General features: G+C 38.9%; 1 protein-coding gene across 2 annotated transcripts; it reads right to left on the bottom strand.

The window, feature by feature from the left end:
• Positions 1-377: 377 nt before the first annotated feature.
• Positions 378-18,431, bottom strand: LOC123024844. 2 transcript variants are annotated; one of them, XM_044433021.1, is made up of 10 exons: positions 17,023-18,431; positions 11,741-11,953; positions 10,439-10,591; positions 9,564-9,712; positions 7,801-7,941; positions 5,759-5,907; positions 3,943-4,041; positions 2,213-2,345; positions 1,757-1,863; positions 378-1,231 (listed from the first exon to the last, which is right to left on the bottom strand). In XM_044433021.1, exons 2-10 carry the CDS (start codon positions 11,909-11,911, stop codon positions 1,053-1,055), a joined length of 1,281 nt encoding a protein of 426 aa, XP_044288956.1. In that variant the 5' UTR covers positions 11,912-11,953; positions 17,023-18,431; the 3' UTR covers positions 378-1,052. The 2 variants fall into 2 exon arrangements, with proteins under 2 accessions (XP_044288956.1, XP_044288957.1); XM_044433022.1 differs by lacking the exon at positions 17,023-18,431 and having other exon boundaries at positions 11,741-12,133.
• Positions 18,432-19,621: the final 1,190 nt, after the last annotated feature.

Below are 19,621 nucleotides of genomic sequence, written 5' to 3'. Positions count from 1 at the left end.
CCATGAGGGTTAATTTTACAATTATATTTATGTACCATTTTAATTCAAGGATTAGCGTTAGGGGTTAAACTTACAGTTACTTACAGTTTAAAATAATGGCTAGCTAATCTAAGACACCTGACACAAAAAAAGAAAATAAGCATATTCAGAAACCAGTTCTCTTATGCTTTTACATAATGACCAGACTGAATAGTTGTTGCAAGAGTTAGTTGTGGGTAGGTGAGTAGCTGCAAACTGCACCTAGTCTAAGCCAAAACAATCTAGGGCAGTGATGGCGAACCTTTTAGAGACTGAGTGCCCAAACTGTAATCCAAAACCCACTTGTTTATCGCAAAGTGCTAACACTACAATGAAACCTGAAAACTGAGGTATTAGTTTAGAAAAAACAATTCACAGCCAGTCCAAGCAAATATGTATATATCCTTGGCAGCTCTCTGACAGGCCATGCGAAAGCTTGGATGAGTCACGGTTAATGAGTCGTGGCTCGTAATGTCATCACCCGGCGCTGCTACTTCTTTCCGAGCATGCACATGGCCCCTGTGTGCGCTGTTATTTGATGCTCGGCTGCTGGGGCAATGCTGGGATGACTTGGCTCATGTGCTGACAGAGTGCCATAGGTTCGCCACCACTGATCTAGGGGCACTTGCTGTCTCAACTCTTGGACAAACTGGAGTGCAGGGGAACAGTTGGCTCCAGCTAAACCCATGGAGTCTTACTTTCTCAGCTCACTCAAGTGCAGCCAAGACTGAATGCTTTTTGATGCATTACTGCAATTACTTATGCTGGTTAATCCAACCTTATTACTTACTACAATGGAAACAGCTTGCTAAAAACAGTTCTGTTAATTCAACTGAGACTCTGTATGCAAAGAAAGTCTTGCTACCTTTACTTTGTGACTCTCTACAAAATATTTTGTAGTACTTGGATTATGAGGGAAAGGTATATCTACTTGATAAACCGTATTATTTCAGTCATGTTCATGACTAGTTATGCATGAAGCTGCTATTCATTTTCTATTTATAGTCAGCTAAGTAATTCATTAATACTTATTTTTAAACCAAGAAATCCCAGCACTCCCAATGCACAACTATTAAAATGAAGGGAACAACTTTCTGTACCTTTTTCTTTCTCTTTTTAGTTGGACCATTTCTGGACCAACTCCTGAAAATTTCTTTGAAAGTCACTGATGAAATCTGTGGGGTCACCTTGATTTTTAAGCGTGGCATTTTTTCTGCAGAGACAAAAATCTGTGAATGATGATGCAGTCCTAAATGAGATGAGCATGGGCCTTCTAACTCAGTGTCTCCTCCTTCACTTTCTATTTATATAAAAGAAAAAGGCACTATACCTGAATTATTTCCCAAAAGTGCTAATTCATGCAATCATGAAGAACAGATGACAGTAAAATGCAAAGGCTTGTCATCTGCATGGGCCCCCTGCTCCATCCCTGGGTTGATTATACATTGATTATTTGCAGTGTTCAATTCACTTTGAGGATCTTAAGAAAGCTAGATGTTACCATTACTATTATGTATGCAAAATCACTTATTTTAAACTTTTCTTACTTCAGTCGTGCCTTATCACAAGGAGCAATGCTTGGTTCCAGATGAGATAGAGAAGTGTTAGTGCAATCCTATGCATATTTACTTAGAATTGAACTGCAGTGTGTTCTGTGGGTTTTATTTTCAGGTAAGCATGCACATGATTGCAGTCTTAATATATGCATATATACACAGGCTTATTTGGATCATCCCACCTTTCTTCCGTTCCTTAATTGCTTCCAAGATCTTGACTGCACACTGTTCTCCTATAGCATTGCCATTGATATCAACTTCCACCAACTGGTCAGAATTCTTGATTAGACTGTGATAAATATGTTAACACTGACAATTACTGCAAGTAGAACATTTCTGTTAATATATAAAATGAAAGTTTTTCAATTGTTGGTCAACAGATTCCAAACAGTGTGAACACATGCAATATGCCTATTCAAAGGCCTTTACTACTTCTGATAGGATATAAGTTTCATTTGTGCATGCAGAGGAATGAATTGGTAGCACAATCCCATGCATGCTTAGACAGAAAAAAGTCTTACAACTCTCAAAATGCCACTCCTTGCCCCCCAGTATCATGCAAATATAAGTGACATTTTATGGAGGTTGGTATGTTTGATATAATTTTGTGGTAATTATATTCAGTATATTTGCCTTACCAAGTCAAAAGCTGAATAAATTCCCAGATCTTTTCTTCACTTTGCTTAAACCTTCCATCTATGGCATTATCAGCCAAATACAGTTTTGTTAAACATGGGCCAGGGTCAAGATCCTTACTTTTTTTCTTTGAGCCTGCAAGCAATATATGCATATAAGAATTTTCTGACGTGCAGCTTTGACAATCAGATGTCGGATGACTGATATAATTGGTGACCTTTTCTTTTTTAAAAATTGAGGAGATGGCAGTTGTTTGATGGGAGACATCTGAATTTGTGATGGAACTGGTACATTGTGGTGTAGTGGTTAAGAACATGGGACTGGGACTCAGGCGATCTGGGTTCTAGTCCCCGCTCAGCCATGGAGCCAACTGGGTGACTTTGGGCCAGTCACAGACTCTCAGCCCAACTTACCTCACAGGGTTGTTGTGGGGATAAGATGGAGGAGGAGAATGATGTAAGCTGCCTTGAGCCCTTTGTAGGAAAAAGGCAGGATATAAATCAAATAAATAAATAAATAAATAAAATTTTCCCAATAAAATCTTTCTGCTGCCTTTACAACTTTTTCAATCTACCTTTCTTGTGGGCCCAGGGCAAAACTTTTTAAGGTTGTTACTATGGGACTTCCTCGTAGATATTTGAGTTGTAGGTTTAGGGCTACTTTATGCAACAAAATCTGTGCACTAAGAGGACCTCTGTGTATACCATAATGTACTGCATCCATTAATTGTCCCATACAGTGACCACATGGCTGCATATTTTTGTGGGGTATATACCGAGCACATCCTTGGGAAAACATGGCCCATTATGATTTCCCAGCACATCTTCATGAAGAAACAAAATTCACATTTTTCATGCATAATCTAGTCACAAATTAGCTATTGGTTGGGATCACAGAAATTACAACCTACGCTGAAGGTTCAATATAGTTTGAATGTGTGTTGTCATTGATCCATAAGCGGTTGTATAAGCCCAGCTACACTAATTATGGTTTGTTGATCATGAACAGCCCAAACAACCCATCGTTCACAACTAAACTGAACAAAAAACGCATATGTTCTCTTTGTGGATTGTTTATGGTTAACCATCCTTGACTTGGGTTCACACATCACAGCAATCCACTCATTAATGACAACCAACAGTTCAAAACAGCCCACCCTTAGTCCATACTCAGGATTTTGAGTGTGGCTTGTTGCATTGCATGAACCCAGTCATTATGTATTTACAGAAGTGCTTTTCGCATAGCTATTTTGACTACTGTGAAGTTGCCCTAAGCAAGGTCAACTTCTCATTTCAAACTTATGGTGGGATGAGGTGGGGAGAAATCTCACTTGTTTGAATCCTCTTCCACACAAAAGTACTTCCACATACAAAACTACCTATTAGTGCATTAGACAAAAAGGTTATAAAGCTGCATTTTCTGCGCGGAAGGGGTGTGTGTGTGTAAACTGTGTGAGCTCCTCCATATCTGCAATCTAATATCTGAATACAGGTTGAACACCTTGGTGAGGCCATTAGTAGCCCAAAGGTTAAATAATAAAGGAGCGAAGAAGGACTAGGAGACAAATAATCTTGAATGGAAGGACTTCTGGGCAGGAAATGGATCACCTCCATATTTCTATACAGTGCCCAGCATATTGTTGACAACAAATCAATATTAAGTAGAACCACAGCTGTCATGATACACATTAGCTTAATTTTATGATCTTGATTGTCTTATTATTTAACCATACCTTTTCTTTTCTTTTTCTTCCCAGTGTTTTCTAATATGTCAGTTTTGGAAGCAGCATTCAAATGGGCAACTTTTGAATGAATACCTGCATCTTGATGTGCTGCTAGGAAAAAAAACTATATAAAGAAAATGATAATTTGCTCTCTTTTGATTGATGGGTAGGGTCCATTAGATATATGGAGTATTATACAGAATTTCAGAATTTCAGGGTTTTACAAATAAGTATGGAGGAAGGGGGAGAATTAAAAACTGTGAAGTCAAAAAGAAGAATTCATTGTCACTTTTTGCATTTGATTTCCTTATATCCATGGTGTTTACAGTTCTTCCCCTACCCAACACAGATACACAACCACCATATTGTACTGCATTATTGTTGCTTTGTCCTGTCAAGTCATCTCTGAGTTATGGCAACCCTCCAAAATGTCCTGTCCATGACAGCTCTGTTCAGCTGTTGTAAATTCAAGGCTGTGCCTTCCTTTATGGAGCCAAGCCATTTCATACTTGGCTTTCCCTTTCTTTTTCTGCCTTTGACTTTCCTGAGCATGATATAAATCAGATATTCCATGTAATACTCCATTGCATGGCTGTTTTTGCTGTGATAGACTTAGCTTGGCTCCTTCTGGAAATTTTTAGAAGGTATTCTCAAATAGTTTCTACTTGATTCAGATACCAATAGCCACTTCAAGAACCAAGTGATTACTTGATCCCACCAAAATGGTGCATTAATGCATCCACAGGATTAGTTGACGAGTCTGGCAGTATCATGAACCAGCCAGCAGTGGATATGAGAGCCAGCGTGGCATAGCGGTTAAGAGTGCTGGACTGCAGAGCTGGGATGATCTGGGGTCTAATCCTCACTCAGCCATGAAGCTCACTGGGTGACTTGGGGCCAGTCACAGACTTTCAGTTCAACCTACCTCACAGGATTGTTGTCATGAGGATAAAATGGAGCTATGTAACCTTTGTGAGTTTCTCACAACAGGAAAAAAGGCAGGATGTAAATGTGATGTAATAGAGGATGGTGATATTGCTGTTCCTAAAGATCTTTAGCAAAGATGAGTCAGCAGCTGGAGGTGGAGTAGACAAGATTTTTGTATGTGTACTTTTCATTGGGCTTTATGGCTTAACCCACTCCTTTCTGTACTACCCTTTATACTAGAACAGAAGGAGAAGGCTGAAGCACTGCCCTTCCCCCCAGCAGCTTAGTAGCAGGAGCGCATGGAAATGTAATAAAACTGAGTCTTGCCACTCAACAGATTGAATGTATATTATGCATGTGCACAATAATTACATTAATGAGCTACAGTAAATCCATGCCGTCCCTTTGCACTGATCTAAAGCTAAAAATAGAGATTCTTGTAAAGTTTTCACCATTCATTCTTTATGCAAAGCAAAAGCTGTGAATTCGCCAACATGTGACATCAGGTGGATAACAGTTGATTTTAATACTGAGCCAAATAATTGTATTCATAGCATACTTTACTCTGAATGACTCTATACCTCACTAGACCCTTAAAATAATCTGATCTAAGATTTAAAAATGGCATTCACGATTTCTTTCTTTATTCCCCCTCCAATTCTCTTTATAACTTTGATTATAAGGCCCAGTCTTAGAAATAGAAACTACATGGATATGTGAATCATATCCTGTAAACAGTGTTATTAAAAGAGGCATATCAAGAACTCATTATATATGTGTGTTTTTGTGTGCACAATATATAGCTTTAAAAAAAGCAGTTCATGGCTTCTAAGCGAAGCAAATAAACCCATACTTTTGATTTAATATTATATGAATAAACAACAAAAGATCATTCTACCTCCAATGGTTGGGTGAGGAGCATCAGCACCAGACACTGAAGCATTTCTTTCCTTTTCTTGGCCAAGGCGTTCGGCATACTCAGCTATTGGTTTGAGGAGTTGGATGGCACCCAGACATTGCAAGTGATTACCATTAAGAAATAGGTTGCTGTGATAAACAATATTTAAAAGATTTATTGGTTATATAGAAGAGTAACTGAAGACTGGATACAGATTTCTGCTGGATCAGTAGCACTGATAGAAGTAGACTACCCCCCCTGAACATGCTACATGGAGTCAGGAGATCTGCAGAATGGGGTGAGCTGGGTGTGGGGTCTGGCCTTCCCCACCAGAGCCCTTCCTCTTGCACAAGGCAGCTCCGGGATCCAACTCTACACTTTAGTCATTATAACTGAATATAACACTTAATTCTAAATGAGATGTAGGGTCTTACCAGGTAATTAGAAGTAATTATTTCCCCAAATATATTCTATATTCAGTAGCAAGGTTCAGAGATTATGCCTTTGACCCCCAAACAAAGACTTTAGAAATAACAAATGTATAACTCTCTCTGTCTTCATTGATCGTATTCCTTCACTATTAAAATGTTGCACTTAAACAGATTCTGTTTCCTTTGGAAGAAGATCACTGGAGGCTAAGGGCACTTTAAAATATTTTGAACTGATCTGCAAACATACAAGTTGAGAATAGGTGGAAGCTGTTTTTAGCAGGTGTTTGCCTCCCTCTTTTTCTTTCCAGCAGACTCACACAAAACTTTCTAAGTCCAATCCTTTTATTAAAGCATAATAAATTGCAAAATAGTATACATAAAAGTAGTGTTCTTGAGATGTGGAAGAAGCATCTGTTTATGTTGAATCCAAACACAAAATTTTTCTCCTCCTCATACTTTCAGGAAAGCTTCTGACTCCACCCTCAAGATGGCTCCTGCTACCTAAGAGAGGGATGGTGGGATTGCTAGATTCTTAATTGGTCTGCTCATTTTGCATGTTGTCCCTTGAAACAGCTAAGGAACTCCCTCTGAATCTACTCTCCCTCCTTTTCCAAGTTGGACTGGTTCTCATGCTGTCTTTAAGAATCTTTACTAGGCAGCCATGAAACTGTAGAGTTATCTGCTCAATTCTGCCCCTCCACCTCTTCCTCAGAATTGGACACACCTCTCTGAGCAGACTGTAATATGCGAGAGCTGGGCCACCTCTCTGCAGAAACACAGTTTAAACACTCCAAAGTCAACTGCCCCCCACATCAGATTTCTAAAGAGGTTGCCTTATACTGAGAGCATCCATTGAGCCATCAAGTCCAGAAACATTGATATTGAGTGACATGAGGCAGTTTCTTCAGAGTTTCACATGGGAGTTTTTCTAGCTCTATATAGAGAAGTCAGGGATAGAAACAGTGACCTTATGCGTGCAAAGCTGTATGCTCTACCTCCAGTATATCTTTAGTATAATCTCTCTCTTTAGTATATATCTATAGTAAAGATATACTATATCTTTAGTATAGATAAAATATTAAACCATTAGTACTTTAGTATTACATGAAAGAGCCTCGGACAGTCACTCTACACCCTTCCCCCTCCTTCAGGGTAGCCATGAAGAAGAGATTAGTACTACTTCTGTTTTTCAGTAAAGAGTTTATTATGTCTGAAAAAGGACAAATTGTTGTTATAGTATGGTTCATAGAACAAGCCAGGATCAAACTATGGGCTACAATCTTGGCTTGTTTCAACAAACCAGAGTTTAAATCTGTATCAGTAGCTTGTGGCCCTCCATATGTTTTGGTCTAAAATTCTCATCAGACTTAGCCAACATAGCCAAAACAGTTGGAGAATTATGAGTTTTTCAAACTCTGGTTTAAACTAAGCTGAATTTTCTGTTCAGGTAAAATGAGAAACTTCAGTTAGTTTAAACCAGGAAGTGGATGCTTCTAGACTCCTCATGGCCATGGTGAAAGAGGAGAAAGAGGAGCCTGAGGTTAGCTGCTGTGTATTTACATACTAATACATCTTCCACAACACACACAAATCCTTAATAATAAAACTTACCAAATAGCTGTTTGGATTACAAGGGTTGCTAATGTTGAGCCACTTTCTGATCCTAAATCACAGTAGCAGAGGCTAAGTGTTAAAAGCTTTCTGTTCCCCTCTAATCCAGAAATAAGTCTACTGACACCATTATCTCCACATCTGTAAAGAGGTAAATTAGACAGGTCTCATCTTCAAAGAAGGATGTCTACTAGTATCTTAAAATATAAAATTATCCAACCAGTATCTTACATTAGTTTGATCTAATTGTATTACCTCATAGTTAGAGCCAGCTTAATTTAAGAGGATAAGTTTACCAAATTTAGCAGAGTTGCTTAATCCTTGTAGCTGCCACTACACTACCATTATTTTTATATAGACAGATGGGGGACTTGTACACACTAAAAGGGAATAAGAACATAACAGCGATGTTGGATTAGGCAAGGGTCTGTCTAGTCCAGTGTTCTGTTAACACAGTGGCCAGTGAGAATCCCATAAGCAGGACATGAGGGCAAATAAGACCTCCTGTCCATGTTCCCTAGCTTCTGCTGTATGTCAGCTCACTGCCTCTGATACTGAAGGCAGCATGTATCCATCAGTACTAGTAGCCACGGGTACATGGAGTAGACATAAAATCTATGCATCTCTTTTATATTTAATGTGTTTAAAGATGGGACTAGAAGAGGGAGTTATTCTCAGAAATTATTCTAAATAGAGTAAAACCAAGTGCAAACAGAATCTGCTGGCACGTTTGAACTTTCTATAGTCCAGAGAAGAAGATAAATCTTAACCCACACCAAAAAAAAGTTTATTCATGCAAACACCAAATCAAACTTAAGACCAGTTTTTAATGACGAAAGAAAGAAAGAAAGAAAGAAAGAAAGAAAGAAAGAAAGAAAGAAAGAAAAGCAACCAAGCAAAGTCAGGTGGAATTCTGATTCAGCTAGAGATGGAAACTGTTATTTCTATGTACTGTGTTGTAGAGCTAATGTATACATTACCTTCTTAATGTGGAGCGCCCCTTTGTTCACAATGATATGGACATGAGGCCAATAATGGTGTATTTGTGAGTGAGTGAGTGAGTGAGTGAGTGAGTGAGTGAGTGAGTGTGTGAGAGAGAGAGAGAGAGAGAGAGAGAGAGAGAGAGAGAGAGAGAGAGAGAGAGAGAGAGAGAGAGAGAGAGAATAAAGGATAATGGCCTTTTCAGATGTGACACAATATTCCTTGCAATTTGATTTCAGAATTATAGGCTGCACGTGTGCTACCAGTCAGAAAATATTATGCAGCAATTACATCCTTTGCCCCTTAACAAATTTTCTGCATTAAGAGAAAGATGGAAGAACTGTTGGGAAAACACAGGAGGGTTATGAGTGGAAGGTGGCAATAACAGGACTTTATATAAAATTCCTTAAATGAAGTGGGAATGAATAAATGAAAGCCATATCTATAAGCAGTCAAAGTTGGTTGTTTTCCAAGAAGCTAGATAATTTACAATTTGCTGCCAGATTTAAGTAGCAAACCAGTATGGAGGCTTTAAAAACAAATTTAACTTAAAAACAAGCTAAATGTGTCCTTTTAAAGCTAATTATTTTTGTGGGGGTGGGGTGATGACATCTGAGATGGAAAACAGCCCTTGCACCCCCTGCCAATGTTGCTTGCCCCTCCACTGCTTCCTAGTTGATAATCCTTTTGCTACAATGCTTCTACCATATTTGTTTCCCCAGATCTTTTTTGTTTGTATGTTTTTAAAAGCTGCTGCTAAATGAATAATTTATTTTCCTTACTTGGAATAATCCAATACAAGAGAACTCAGATTACTGTAAGGCAAAGCAACTCCAAGTCTTTCCATGGTCCAGAGGTCTAATGCATGATGAGTTATTTCTAATTTGGAAAATGGATAGATGGTACGCCCATCCAGTTCTAGTAAGATTGCCTGAATACATGGATAAAAATAACAGGAACAAAGATGTATCAAAGTGAGTAACACTATATGAATTTCTTTTGCTGCTTTGAAACAGTTTTTATTTAGTTTGGGGTGCAATCCTTTCCATGTTTAGACAGAAATAAACTATAACTTCCAGCCATGCTGGCTTGCACCTTAAACTTCACTACAACCAAAGCAACAAATTCATTACTCCCAAAGACTAAAATTCCATGCCTAACTGCAAAGCATGAATATGATCTTCTGTAATATTCTTCAGTTTGAATGCAGATAGGAGACCCTTATAGTTTATATAAGTTCATTCTAATGTTAACATACCCTTCCCCAACCATGGCCTTCTGGGTATATTGGATTACAACACTCAGCATTCCTAACAGCGCCAGCTTGGGGGAAGGCTACCATATAGTCTAGAATGGGGACCCACTGAGGAATAATTCACACAGAAGCATATTCTACTGGCCAGAACAACCATGAAAAGCAATTGCTCAAACTATGATCGTTTTTTCACCCAGTTATTTCTGGGTCAGCTAGATGAAATTAAAATCAATACAGTGCATAAAATTAGAACATTTCTGGTCTGGAAAGAAGGCCATTGCTTCAAATGCTTCTGAGATTGTAGTTGTGGTTATATGTAGATACTATATTTCACATTGTGGTACTGAGGCTTCTACAACTGACACTGTGATTCCATTTACAGCTGACTTTGATTAAACTTACAAGGTTTGCAATATCTTGAGGACTTAGCTTAATTCCCCAGATACAGAGCTCCCTTCCCAGCTGATACCGTTCATCTCGAATAGTCCTTAGTAAAGGAGTAAGAGAAACTGGATGCAAATTTCCTGATAAGGGTTCCACATTTGTAAGCACGAACTAGGGAAGAAAATGCAAGGTTTAGCAACAAACTCTATCACTAACATAAAATTTCTATTAGCATAGTTTTGAGAAGATCCAAAACCACATGGAGTTATGCAATTTTCAATGGTGTAATTTTTCAAATTCGTCTTAGGTGTAGGACATAGTAAAGGAATGAAAACATATGTTGATAAATAATGACAAAAAGCTGAAAGAGTACCAAATTACAAGCTTACTGCTATACTACTAATAAAAATAATAACATTACAGTTTCCTAGTTGCCCTTCTCTTAGAAAATATCTAAGGTGATTTACAATAAAATAATTAAAACATTGAAATAATGAAAATCATTTTTTCCATTAAAAATGCCAAACAAAATGAAACAACTAGTACAAACATAACCAAAACAACTGAGGCATCCTAAATTCATTGCCTTCAAATGCCTGGGAAAAGAAGAAAGTTTTGAGCTGGTGCTAATAATATGACAGGGATGGAGTCAGTCAGGCATTGCTTGGGAGAGGATTCCATAGTCATGGAAGTACATGAAAATGCCCCACCTTATTGTCTTTCTAACCTTCCTTGGAGAGCCTCAGATGCTGATTACAGTATTTCCATGAATAACTGTGCCTTTGGCATTCCTTCTTATTAATTCTTTCATTTATTACATTTACATACTGCCTTTCCCCTACAAAATGTCTCAAGGTAGCTTGCAATATAAAGCACAAAAATGCAAATACAAAATTATAATTACAATATAAAAGAACACATCAATTAAATTAAGAAACAAGCAGCACCCATCAATTAAAATCTACTTTAGCAAACAGGTCACATTAAAAATGAAAGGTCTATCAGAATAAAACTGTCTTTGGTCTATGTTTTATGTCTTTCTGGGGGTAGGCAGTCATACCTTCCTTTGCTATAGAAAAACAGTCTACAAAGCTTCAGATAAGATCCATTTTAGCAAGTTGCAAATAAAGTGGCGGGAAAAAAATCCAGGTTTGCTTACATTAGGGAAAAGGGCAATAGAGTTGTTTATCTGACAGTTCTGTGTTGCCCTCTAAAGGGGTATTTTAGACACATTTAGAATTCAAGCATGGATTTTCTAATATTCTGTCTTCTTTTCAATGGCATGTGAAATTGTTGTATTTAATTCATATAATTAGTTACCTTAGTAATCAATGTTTCATTTGCTATGCATTTCCGTAAACCATGTTTGATAGTCTGACTGACACAACTTTGTGATTCCATACAATGCTTTTCATATGTTTTCAGGAACTTTTCAAGAATATAGACATCTGAAACTGTTTTCGCTTTTGCTTTCCCTTTTAGCTTTGGCATAACTTTGTTTCCTATGGATTTAGCTGCCACAGAAAGCTGAAGCTGGAAAAAAAGTTAAAAATATTTAAAAAGTCTTTTGCAACTGTCCTCTTGGAGGTTAAGTAGCAGTTGAATCTTTCACAGGTATGAAAAACAAACACTACAAATTTGCAGATTTTACCTAAATAAATTATACCTTTATATAGATTAACATTCTATAACAAAATTAGGAACTAAGGAAAGAAGCTAGATGGACAAATAACCTGGTAGGTATAAGGTGGCTTCCTACAGGTAGCCATGTGCTCTGTTTATGGAGGACAGTCCTCTGTTTGAAGGCATGTTTTAATTTTTTAAAAAGCTGTAGAAGAATAGTACCTCTTAATGGTTAGCACCAGCACAGAAGTCTGAGAAGGCACAAAGATCATCCAGCCACAATCTTCCCCACTATGCCAAAATGCATTTTATTTCTGTTTAAATAATAAGGTTTTTTTTATAGCAGACTGGGGAATAGGGATCCAACCTGTGCTTGGAAGAGCTTACATGGATGCTCAGGCCTTGGCTGTGGCCATGAGTATATTTGCATAGCTGAGGCTAGTGCATGAACCATGGCAGCTCCTAGAGACATCTTATTTGGCCATGGTCACACATGCCTCAATTATATCTCACTTGGACTTCTGTAAAGCAGTGTACACAGGTCTGCCTTCCAAAGCATCAGAAATGTCAGCTGGTTTACATGCTATGGGCAGACTGTTGATTCATCACAGTATGCACACAACTCCCTTGTCTACAGTAGCTTCACTGGCTCTTGGTCTGCATCTGTGTAGAATTCAAAGTACTGCTTATGACCTGTAAAGTTTTCTATGGCTTGGGCCAGGATCCCTGAAAGTCCACCTTCTCATATATGAGCCTGGCCAGTCTTTAAAGATCTTCTGGAGAGGTTCTTCTTTCAGAGCTGTATTTGGTGATGGCATGAGAGAGGACCTTCTTGGTTGCTGCTCCCATGCTGTTTAGCTACCTCCCAACTGAGGCTACATTTGCTTTCTCTCTGCTATTCTTTCAACATCAAGTAGCTTTAGTTAAGAGAGCTTTTGACCCATTAATTGGTCTTTGGTTTGGGTGCACTTTCTCTGATTATTACATTTATATTGTATTTTAATGTGGTTCATTGCTTAAATCTATTTAAAATTGATCTTATAGCCTGCATTCTAGTGCTATTTTTTCTTAGAAAGGCAGGGTTTAAATCAAATAAAACATATTTTTAAAATTGCATGTTAAATTATCATATGCATGGGCAGAAGGTAGAACCTGCTCAGATTTTTGGACAGTTTTCAGTAGATCAATAAGGATAGCTGATCCTTAGTAATTTAACAAGAGCAACAACAAATGACCCAAATTATACTGTCAAAATGAAGAAAATGTGAAAGCGAAGTAATGCTGATGGTTTGTGCTCTTGTATGGTTGTGCAAATATGGACTTGGTTGTAAATATAATTACTGTTTTTGCAGAACATATTATATTATTTATTTAGGATATTTCTAGGCTGTCCATCACTTTCGTCTCTGGATGGCTTACAATAAAATCTATAAATACAGTGTACATATCCCAAAAATAATAAATTAGATTAGTAAATTAGTAAGAAAAGCTGGATTAGAATCAAAGGAAGCAGTGAAACTTGGTGGAAAAAACATCAACAATTTAAGATACATAGATGATACCATGCTACTGGCAGAAAACCGCAATGAACTGACTCCTTATGAAAGAGGAAGGAAAAATGCAAAAGCAGGACTGCAGCTGAATAGTAAGAAAATAAAAATCATGACTATAGAAGAATTACACAAGTTTATTATTATTATTATTATTATAACATTTCTATGCCGCCCCTTGCCAAAGTTTACAGTTGATGATAAAGAAATTGAAATTGTGAAATATCCCTTAGCTCAGTCATCAACTCAAATGGAGACTGCAGGCGAGAAATTTGAAAAAGACTAAGTCATGGAAGGGCAGCAATGAAGGAATGAGAAAAGATAATCAAGAGTAAGGATGTTTCACTGGAGACCAAGATCATCCATGCTATTTTATTTCCAGTTACCGGGTATGGCTGTGAAACCTGGACAGTGAAGAAAGCTGACAGGAAGAAAATCGATGCATTTGAAAGACGGTTTTGGAGGAAAGATTTGCAAATACCCTGGACTGACAGAAAGACAAACAAGTGGATACTAGATTAAATCAAGCTAGAACTTTCCCTAGAAGCACAAGTGACAACACTGAGGCTGTCACACCTTGAGCACATCATAAGGCAAAACCCCCTGGAGAAGATTGTCATGCTAGGGAGAGTCAAAGGCGGAAGAAGAAAAGGAAGACCACATATGAGATGGATTGATGCCATAAAGGAAGCCACGACCATGAATTTAAGAGCTGAACAAGCCTGTCATGGATAGGGTATTTTGGAGAAGAGCTTTCAAGCATAGGGTTGCCATAAATCAATTCTTGTTGTATTTTTCCTATTGAATAAGTAGATGCCTTGTGAGGGCAGATGCTCTAAAAGGTGGGATAGAAATAAATAAAGCAAACACTACAGCAATAACTAGTTAAGAGCTACCAATGGGCAGTATCCAACTGGGTCATTCTATTAACGCATGTGACATTGTGCCAATGGAAACTAGGTTCCAAACTATGCACAAGAGGAGAATCCAACTGAAGTTATGTTTGTGCAAGTGGCTGTGCGAAAAGTTATATAAGCATAATCTGCATGCATAATGCACAAATACTTGTGCAACAGAAGCATTTGGAGGAGCTCTGCTAGCAGTATTTGAATCTGCAGAATGACACTATAAAGAGTAGTTGTGCTGGACCAAACTGAGTTCATCTGGCTCAGCAACAATAGTTTCCCTAATTGCCAAACAGATGCCTCAGGGAAGTTTGCTAGCAGGGCCTCGAGTTAATAGCCTTCCCAGAAAATGGTGATTACTGGCATACTGCCCCCACTCCTGGAGGGTTCAGAAAACCGTTGTTTTCTTAAGTATTCTTAAGGATACTGGTAATGAGTTAACCATTTTAGTATAATGATTAAAGCATTTGTTGTTCTCTAAGTCTCTTTATGGAAATGATGTTCAAGCATTTGTTATCTATGAAGCAACAGGGCAAGGCCCTTGTTCATCCCCCAACATCCAAGAGCCTAGTCACAAATTTTCAAGCATGTAAGAACAGTGAAAGGTAATTGAATGCATCAGAGCTGGGATGGGCAACATGGTGCCATCCAGATGTTTTGGATTATAATAATTCCGTATTCATTTATCCATGGATGTTGATGGTTGGAGCAGAAGGAAATTGTAGTCCAAAACATCTAGAGGGCCCCCAGTTTGTCTATCCTTGTACTAAATGGAAAAAGATCCTCTGTTGGTGCTGAATTCGGCCCATTGTTGCATATGAATACTGCCATTCTTTTTCTTCTCTCTAAAGTAGAATTTACTTCACAGAACATGTTCAAAACGCTGGTTCCACCTGCCCCTAACACATTTCCAGTGTCCTAACCAGATTTATTAGTCCGAAACACCAACCAAGGGTGGAATTCATTCTATATCAGCAGCGCAGGCTGCCATGGCAATACCAGATCTAAACTGAACCTAAATAGTCTGTGAACACAACAGTTACAACTTTCTCCATCAATAGATCAACAGTTCGTGATTCTGCTACAAGAAGCAACCTGCTCTATCACAAATCTACATGTGTATATGAATAACACACTAACAAATCAGGTCCACCTGGTAACAGTTCAATACAGAGTTACTGTAGGCATGCTTAAGCCCATCAACATTAATGAGGTCAAGGTTATATATTATGTGCAATTATACGTGTCTCTTCACTGATATTTACTCCTCCTCTGCACAAAGCTGCCAAATACACTGCAGCCAATTCAGACCAGGATGAGTGTATGCCACTTGGTGTCCTCCAGATGGTTTACAATTCCTATAAACCTTAAACAGTATGGCCAATAGTCAATGATTTATAATCCAAAACATCTGGAAAACAGCAGATTATCTGAAGGGCAAAGTGGCTGCCTCACTCTTTCATCTCAGGCCATTTCCTGGCTCACTTCCTTAATTCAGGCTGGTTGAATGGGTTGGGAGGAGTAGGAGTAGGGGATGGGTGCCCATTGTGTTTTTTCAGCAGGGTGGAAAGCAGCTTGAGAGAGGGCAGAAGAAATGCTGGGTCAATTTTTTAACAACATGTTTTAGATTAAACATTAGGAAGCACTTCCTGATAGTATGAGCTGTTTGACAGTGAAACACAGAGTAGAGGATGGATGCTTAGTTTTTTAAATTAGTTTCTTTTTTTAAATGGAAGCTCAGTAGCTAACAGGTGTTACCTCACAACTTGCTATTCCACTATTTTCTGATATGGTAGTCTGTGTCTGGGAAAGGAAGCTTATTTTCACTTTGAAAGAGCTTGCTATTTTAAAAGGCAGGCCTGGCATTCAAAGTAAAGGTATATGACACAGGGTCATCTCGCTCTCTGGCATGTCCATTGCTCTCCAGACTGAATACCTTACCCTTGGCTATTATTTGCAAAATTGAAGTTATCTTCTAGATGCCTATGGGTTGAAAGATAAATACTTTCATCAGTCTTACATTTTTACCATCAAAATGTTGAAAGACATGCTTTTGATTGTATTATAAATCTCCCTACCCACTCTTTCATGCACACACATATGGACCCCTCTCTTTATATTAGCCACTCTTAACAAGTACTGTTTTTAAGTCATTGTGATTTATTACCACTTCAAAGTTAGCCCCTCACAGAACCATTATTAGCCCACAGATGCAGTTGGTGCCCTCAGAGTTTCTGCATCTCATAGTCTGGCTAGCAGTGTGGGGCACTCATATTGCAGCACCCACAGCTGGCTTCTGCTCTTGACCTCACTCTTTACAAAGCGAGTTAAAACTGATCTTCAGGAATTGATGTGGGATTCTTTCCCTGACCCTTGGAATTGCTACCACTCCTTCTTTGACTTCTGTGGAAGTACAGCAGCAGGTACAAGGGCAGTGGTGAGTTTACAGATTTCATATAGATTGTCAGGTAAGAGGAGATTGCTTTGCTTTGTTTGCCAAGTAGGAGAAAGGTATTGTACTCACTTTAAGTACAGCAGCTGAAATCCAACACCCTGAAGTATCACAACGTAGTTGTAAACTTCATGAATTATCAGAAGAGTTGAGTATAGGTCCCTTCCTCCTTCACCCTTTGGAAATTCTCTGAACTTTTTCTGTTGTCCAAACCACTGGAATGTTTTCAGGTAGCTTAGCAACTGTGGAACAGGGCTGAGGAGCAGAAAAAAGCCTTGTTGTATTTAAAGAGTCACGAATCACATCTTGAATCGTAGTTCATCATATTTATTCATGGCAATTTAATCTGAGTTGTCTAAATAAATGAGGAATGTGAGAAAGTGGGGCCAAGTGTGCAAAAGATGGAAAAGATGAGAAGGATTTTTAGTTTATTTTGAAGACTACTTTAAGTATTTTGTATTTAACTGAAGTAACCTCAGATACATTCATGACCAAATTATGTCTCTAGTTCAATCATTAAATTGAAAGCACATGTTCAAGCCAGTGCAGTATAATGATTAGAGTGCTTGGACTAAGTTCTAGTTCTTACATGGCTGTGAAGCTCATTTCATGGTGTTAGGGTAATCACTGAACTTCCATCTAATTTACCTTACAGATTTGTTGTGCAGATAAAAATGGAGGTGAAGCTGACCATATAAGTCACCTTGGGTTCATCTCAAAAGGAAACAAAGTTGAAAAAAGGGTGATAGCACTGAATAGAAATAAATGTCAATAATTCTAATATCTGAGCAGAATTCAATAAAATATGATTTGATAAACCACTGAGCAGGAAGTTGTAAAATGACTCAATTGCAGATTCAAGTGAAATTGCAGGTTGGTGCTTTAATGGTACAACTATTGATATGCCATGTCTACACCTCAAAGCACCTCAGTAACATTGGGTTCACCTAAAACCTGTGTAGCTACCGCACAGTTACCTTTTGTACCTTGTGTCCTGTGTTCACACATCCCTGGGGTACCAACTCCCAACTGGACTCATTGTGGCTCCAGATGGTGGCATGTATCCCTTCAGCCCCTGTGGCTGGGAACCAGTCTCGGTGTGCACCACTCCTGCCTGCATTACCTGCTCTCCTCCATTGCTCTGCATGTTCCCCTGGGTATATTCTCAGCCAGTTTCCACTCCCCCAACACCTTGCCCAACAGAGCCCCTGTCTGCTCATTAGAGTGCACTGTGGCTCCATGGTTGCTTCTTCCTGCTCTCCCTCCCTGCATACACTCCCTGATGCCCAGCTGCCCCAACACCCCATGTTCACCACCTGGCCAATCACCCTCTTAGCACACTGCCTGGCTGACTGCCTCCCTTCCTGCCACCTGGCTGGGGAGCCTGCCTCATGGGCTGCCCGGCCACTTGCCTAGATGTCCAGGTCCTGCAGCAGCACCGTGCTATCCCTTGCAAGCGCCATTCATGCAAGCTGCCTCACACTGTCCCCATGTTCCCACCCTTCATGCAGGACATATGGACAGTGCACAAAAGTTCATGCAACAGGAGGGAAGTGGGGAGCTCACTGGTCAAAATGGGGAAACAGTGGAAAACCATTGTAATGAGCTTCAAACATAATAGGAAGCAGTGTGGAAACCTTACAACAAGCCAGTGACTCTCCATAGTGATTAACAGCAACCAAAGGTCCCACGTTTCACCATACTTTTGGTATTCACACACAGCAACAAGCCATGGCTTGTGATTATATGTGAACACAGCCATTAAAATGGGGCATTTCACATGCAAGGAATTGAGAAGGTGATTATCAGTGTAATGTGGGACACAAAATCCCTATTATATCAATGAAAATTTGATTTATAAACATGTAATTCTACCTTAAACTGATTGAGACCATTGGTTCATCTAAACTAGTGTTACTTACTCCAACTGTCCATAGGTCTCCATGGCAGTGGTGGGCATCATACCCCCCCATATGACAAATATACCCCCCATACCTGCAAATGGCTGCAGCTGCCAACATTTGGTGGTGGGCAACAAGGAAATAAGATTTATTTCCATTTTAAAACAGGGCATGGGTGCTGGGCCCTCAAAAGTTTCCTCTGCTCTAGGGTCTCGTGTCCTTCTTCAGGTCTACTATTTCAGATTCTCTGCTACTGAATTATGATCCCTTTCCATACATTCTGGACTATGGAGGATCCCAACTTAAATGCACCACTATTTAATAAATTAACAGATGGTCCAATAACCTAGGCTACCAAAGCTGAATGTATACTTCAGTCCATTAATTTCAATGAGTTTAAACTAATTAAGCTTTGTTGGATTTAGGCAAAAGTAGTTATTTAGGCAAAAGTATGACCTGTTACGATGCTTGCCTATTTACTATTCATTTTAAAACGTGTGAGAAGGAGCCCTCATTTCAGCTCCAGTGGCAAAGGGTCAAGTGAATCATATATATGAGTTAAGCACTCATGCAAGTTTAGAAACAGGGTGACAGTTGACTCTGCTTTTTCCTACCAAAGTAACTTCACTTATCAGTAACCAAACCAAACCACTACCACAATAAACATAAGTTCAAAAGCCAACAAGGGTGTGGGAACTATCTAGTTTATTGCATTGAGTTTACCTCTGCTTGCTGGACAGAAGTCATGGTGTGTGCTTAGTGGAATGAGA

Source organism: Varanus komodoensis, unplaced genomic scaffold (assembly GCF_004798865.1).
Source record: "Varanus komodoensis strain SLA01 unplaced genomic scaffold, ASM479886v1 scaffold25, whole genome shotgun sequence".
In the NCBI taxonomy this organism is placed as follows: Eukaryota; Metazoa; Chordata; class Lepidosauria; order Squamata; family Varanidae; genus Varanus; species Varanus komodoensis.
This window is presented reverse-complemented; position numbering and strand designations above follow the sequence as displayed.

Coding starts and splice junctions, on each gene's coding strand:
- LOC123024844 (XM_044433021.1), bottom strand. CDS start 11,911: ATGCCAAAGCTAAAAGGGAAAGCAAAAGCGAAAACAGTTTCAGATGTC. Junction 1,864..2,212: donor TTTATTCAGCTTTTGACTTG/GTAAGGCAAATA, acceptor TATTTATCACAG/TCTAATCAAGAATTCTGACC. Junction 1,232..1,756: donor AATTAAGGAACGGAAGAAAG/GTGGGATGATCC, acceptor TTGTCTCTGCAG/AAAAAATGCCACGCTTAAAA.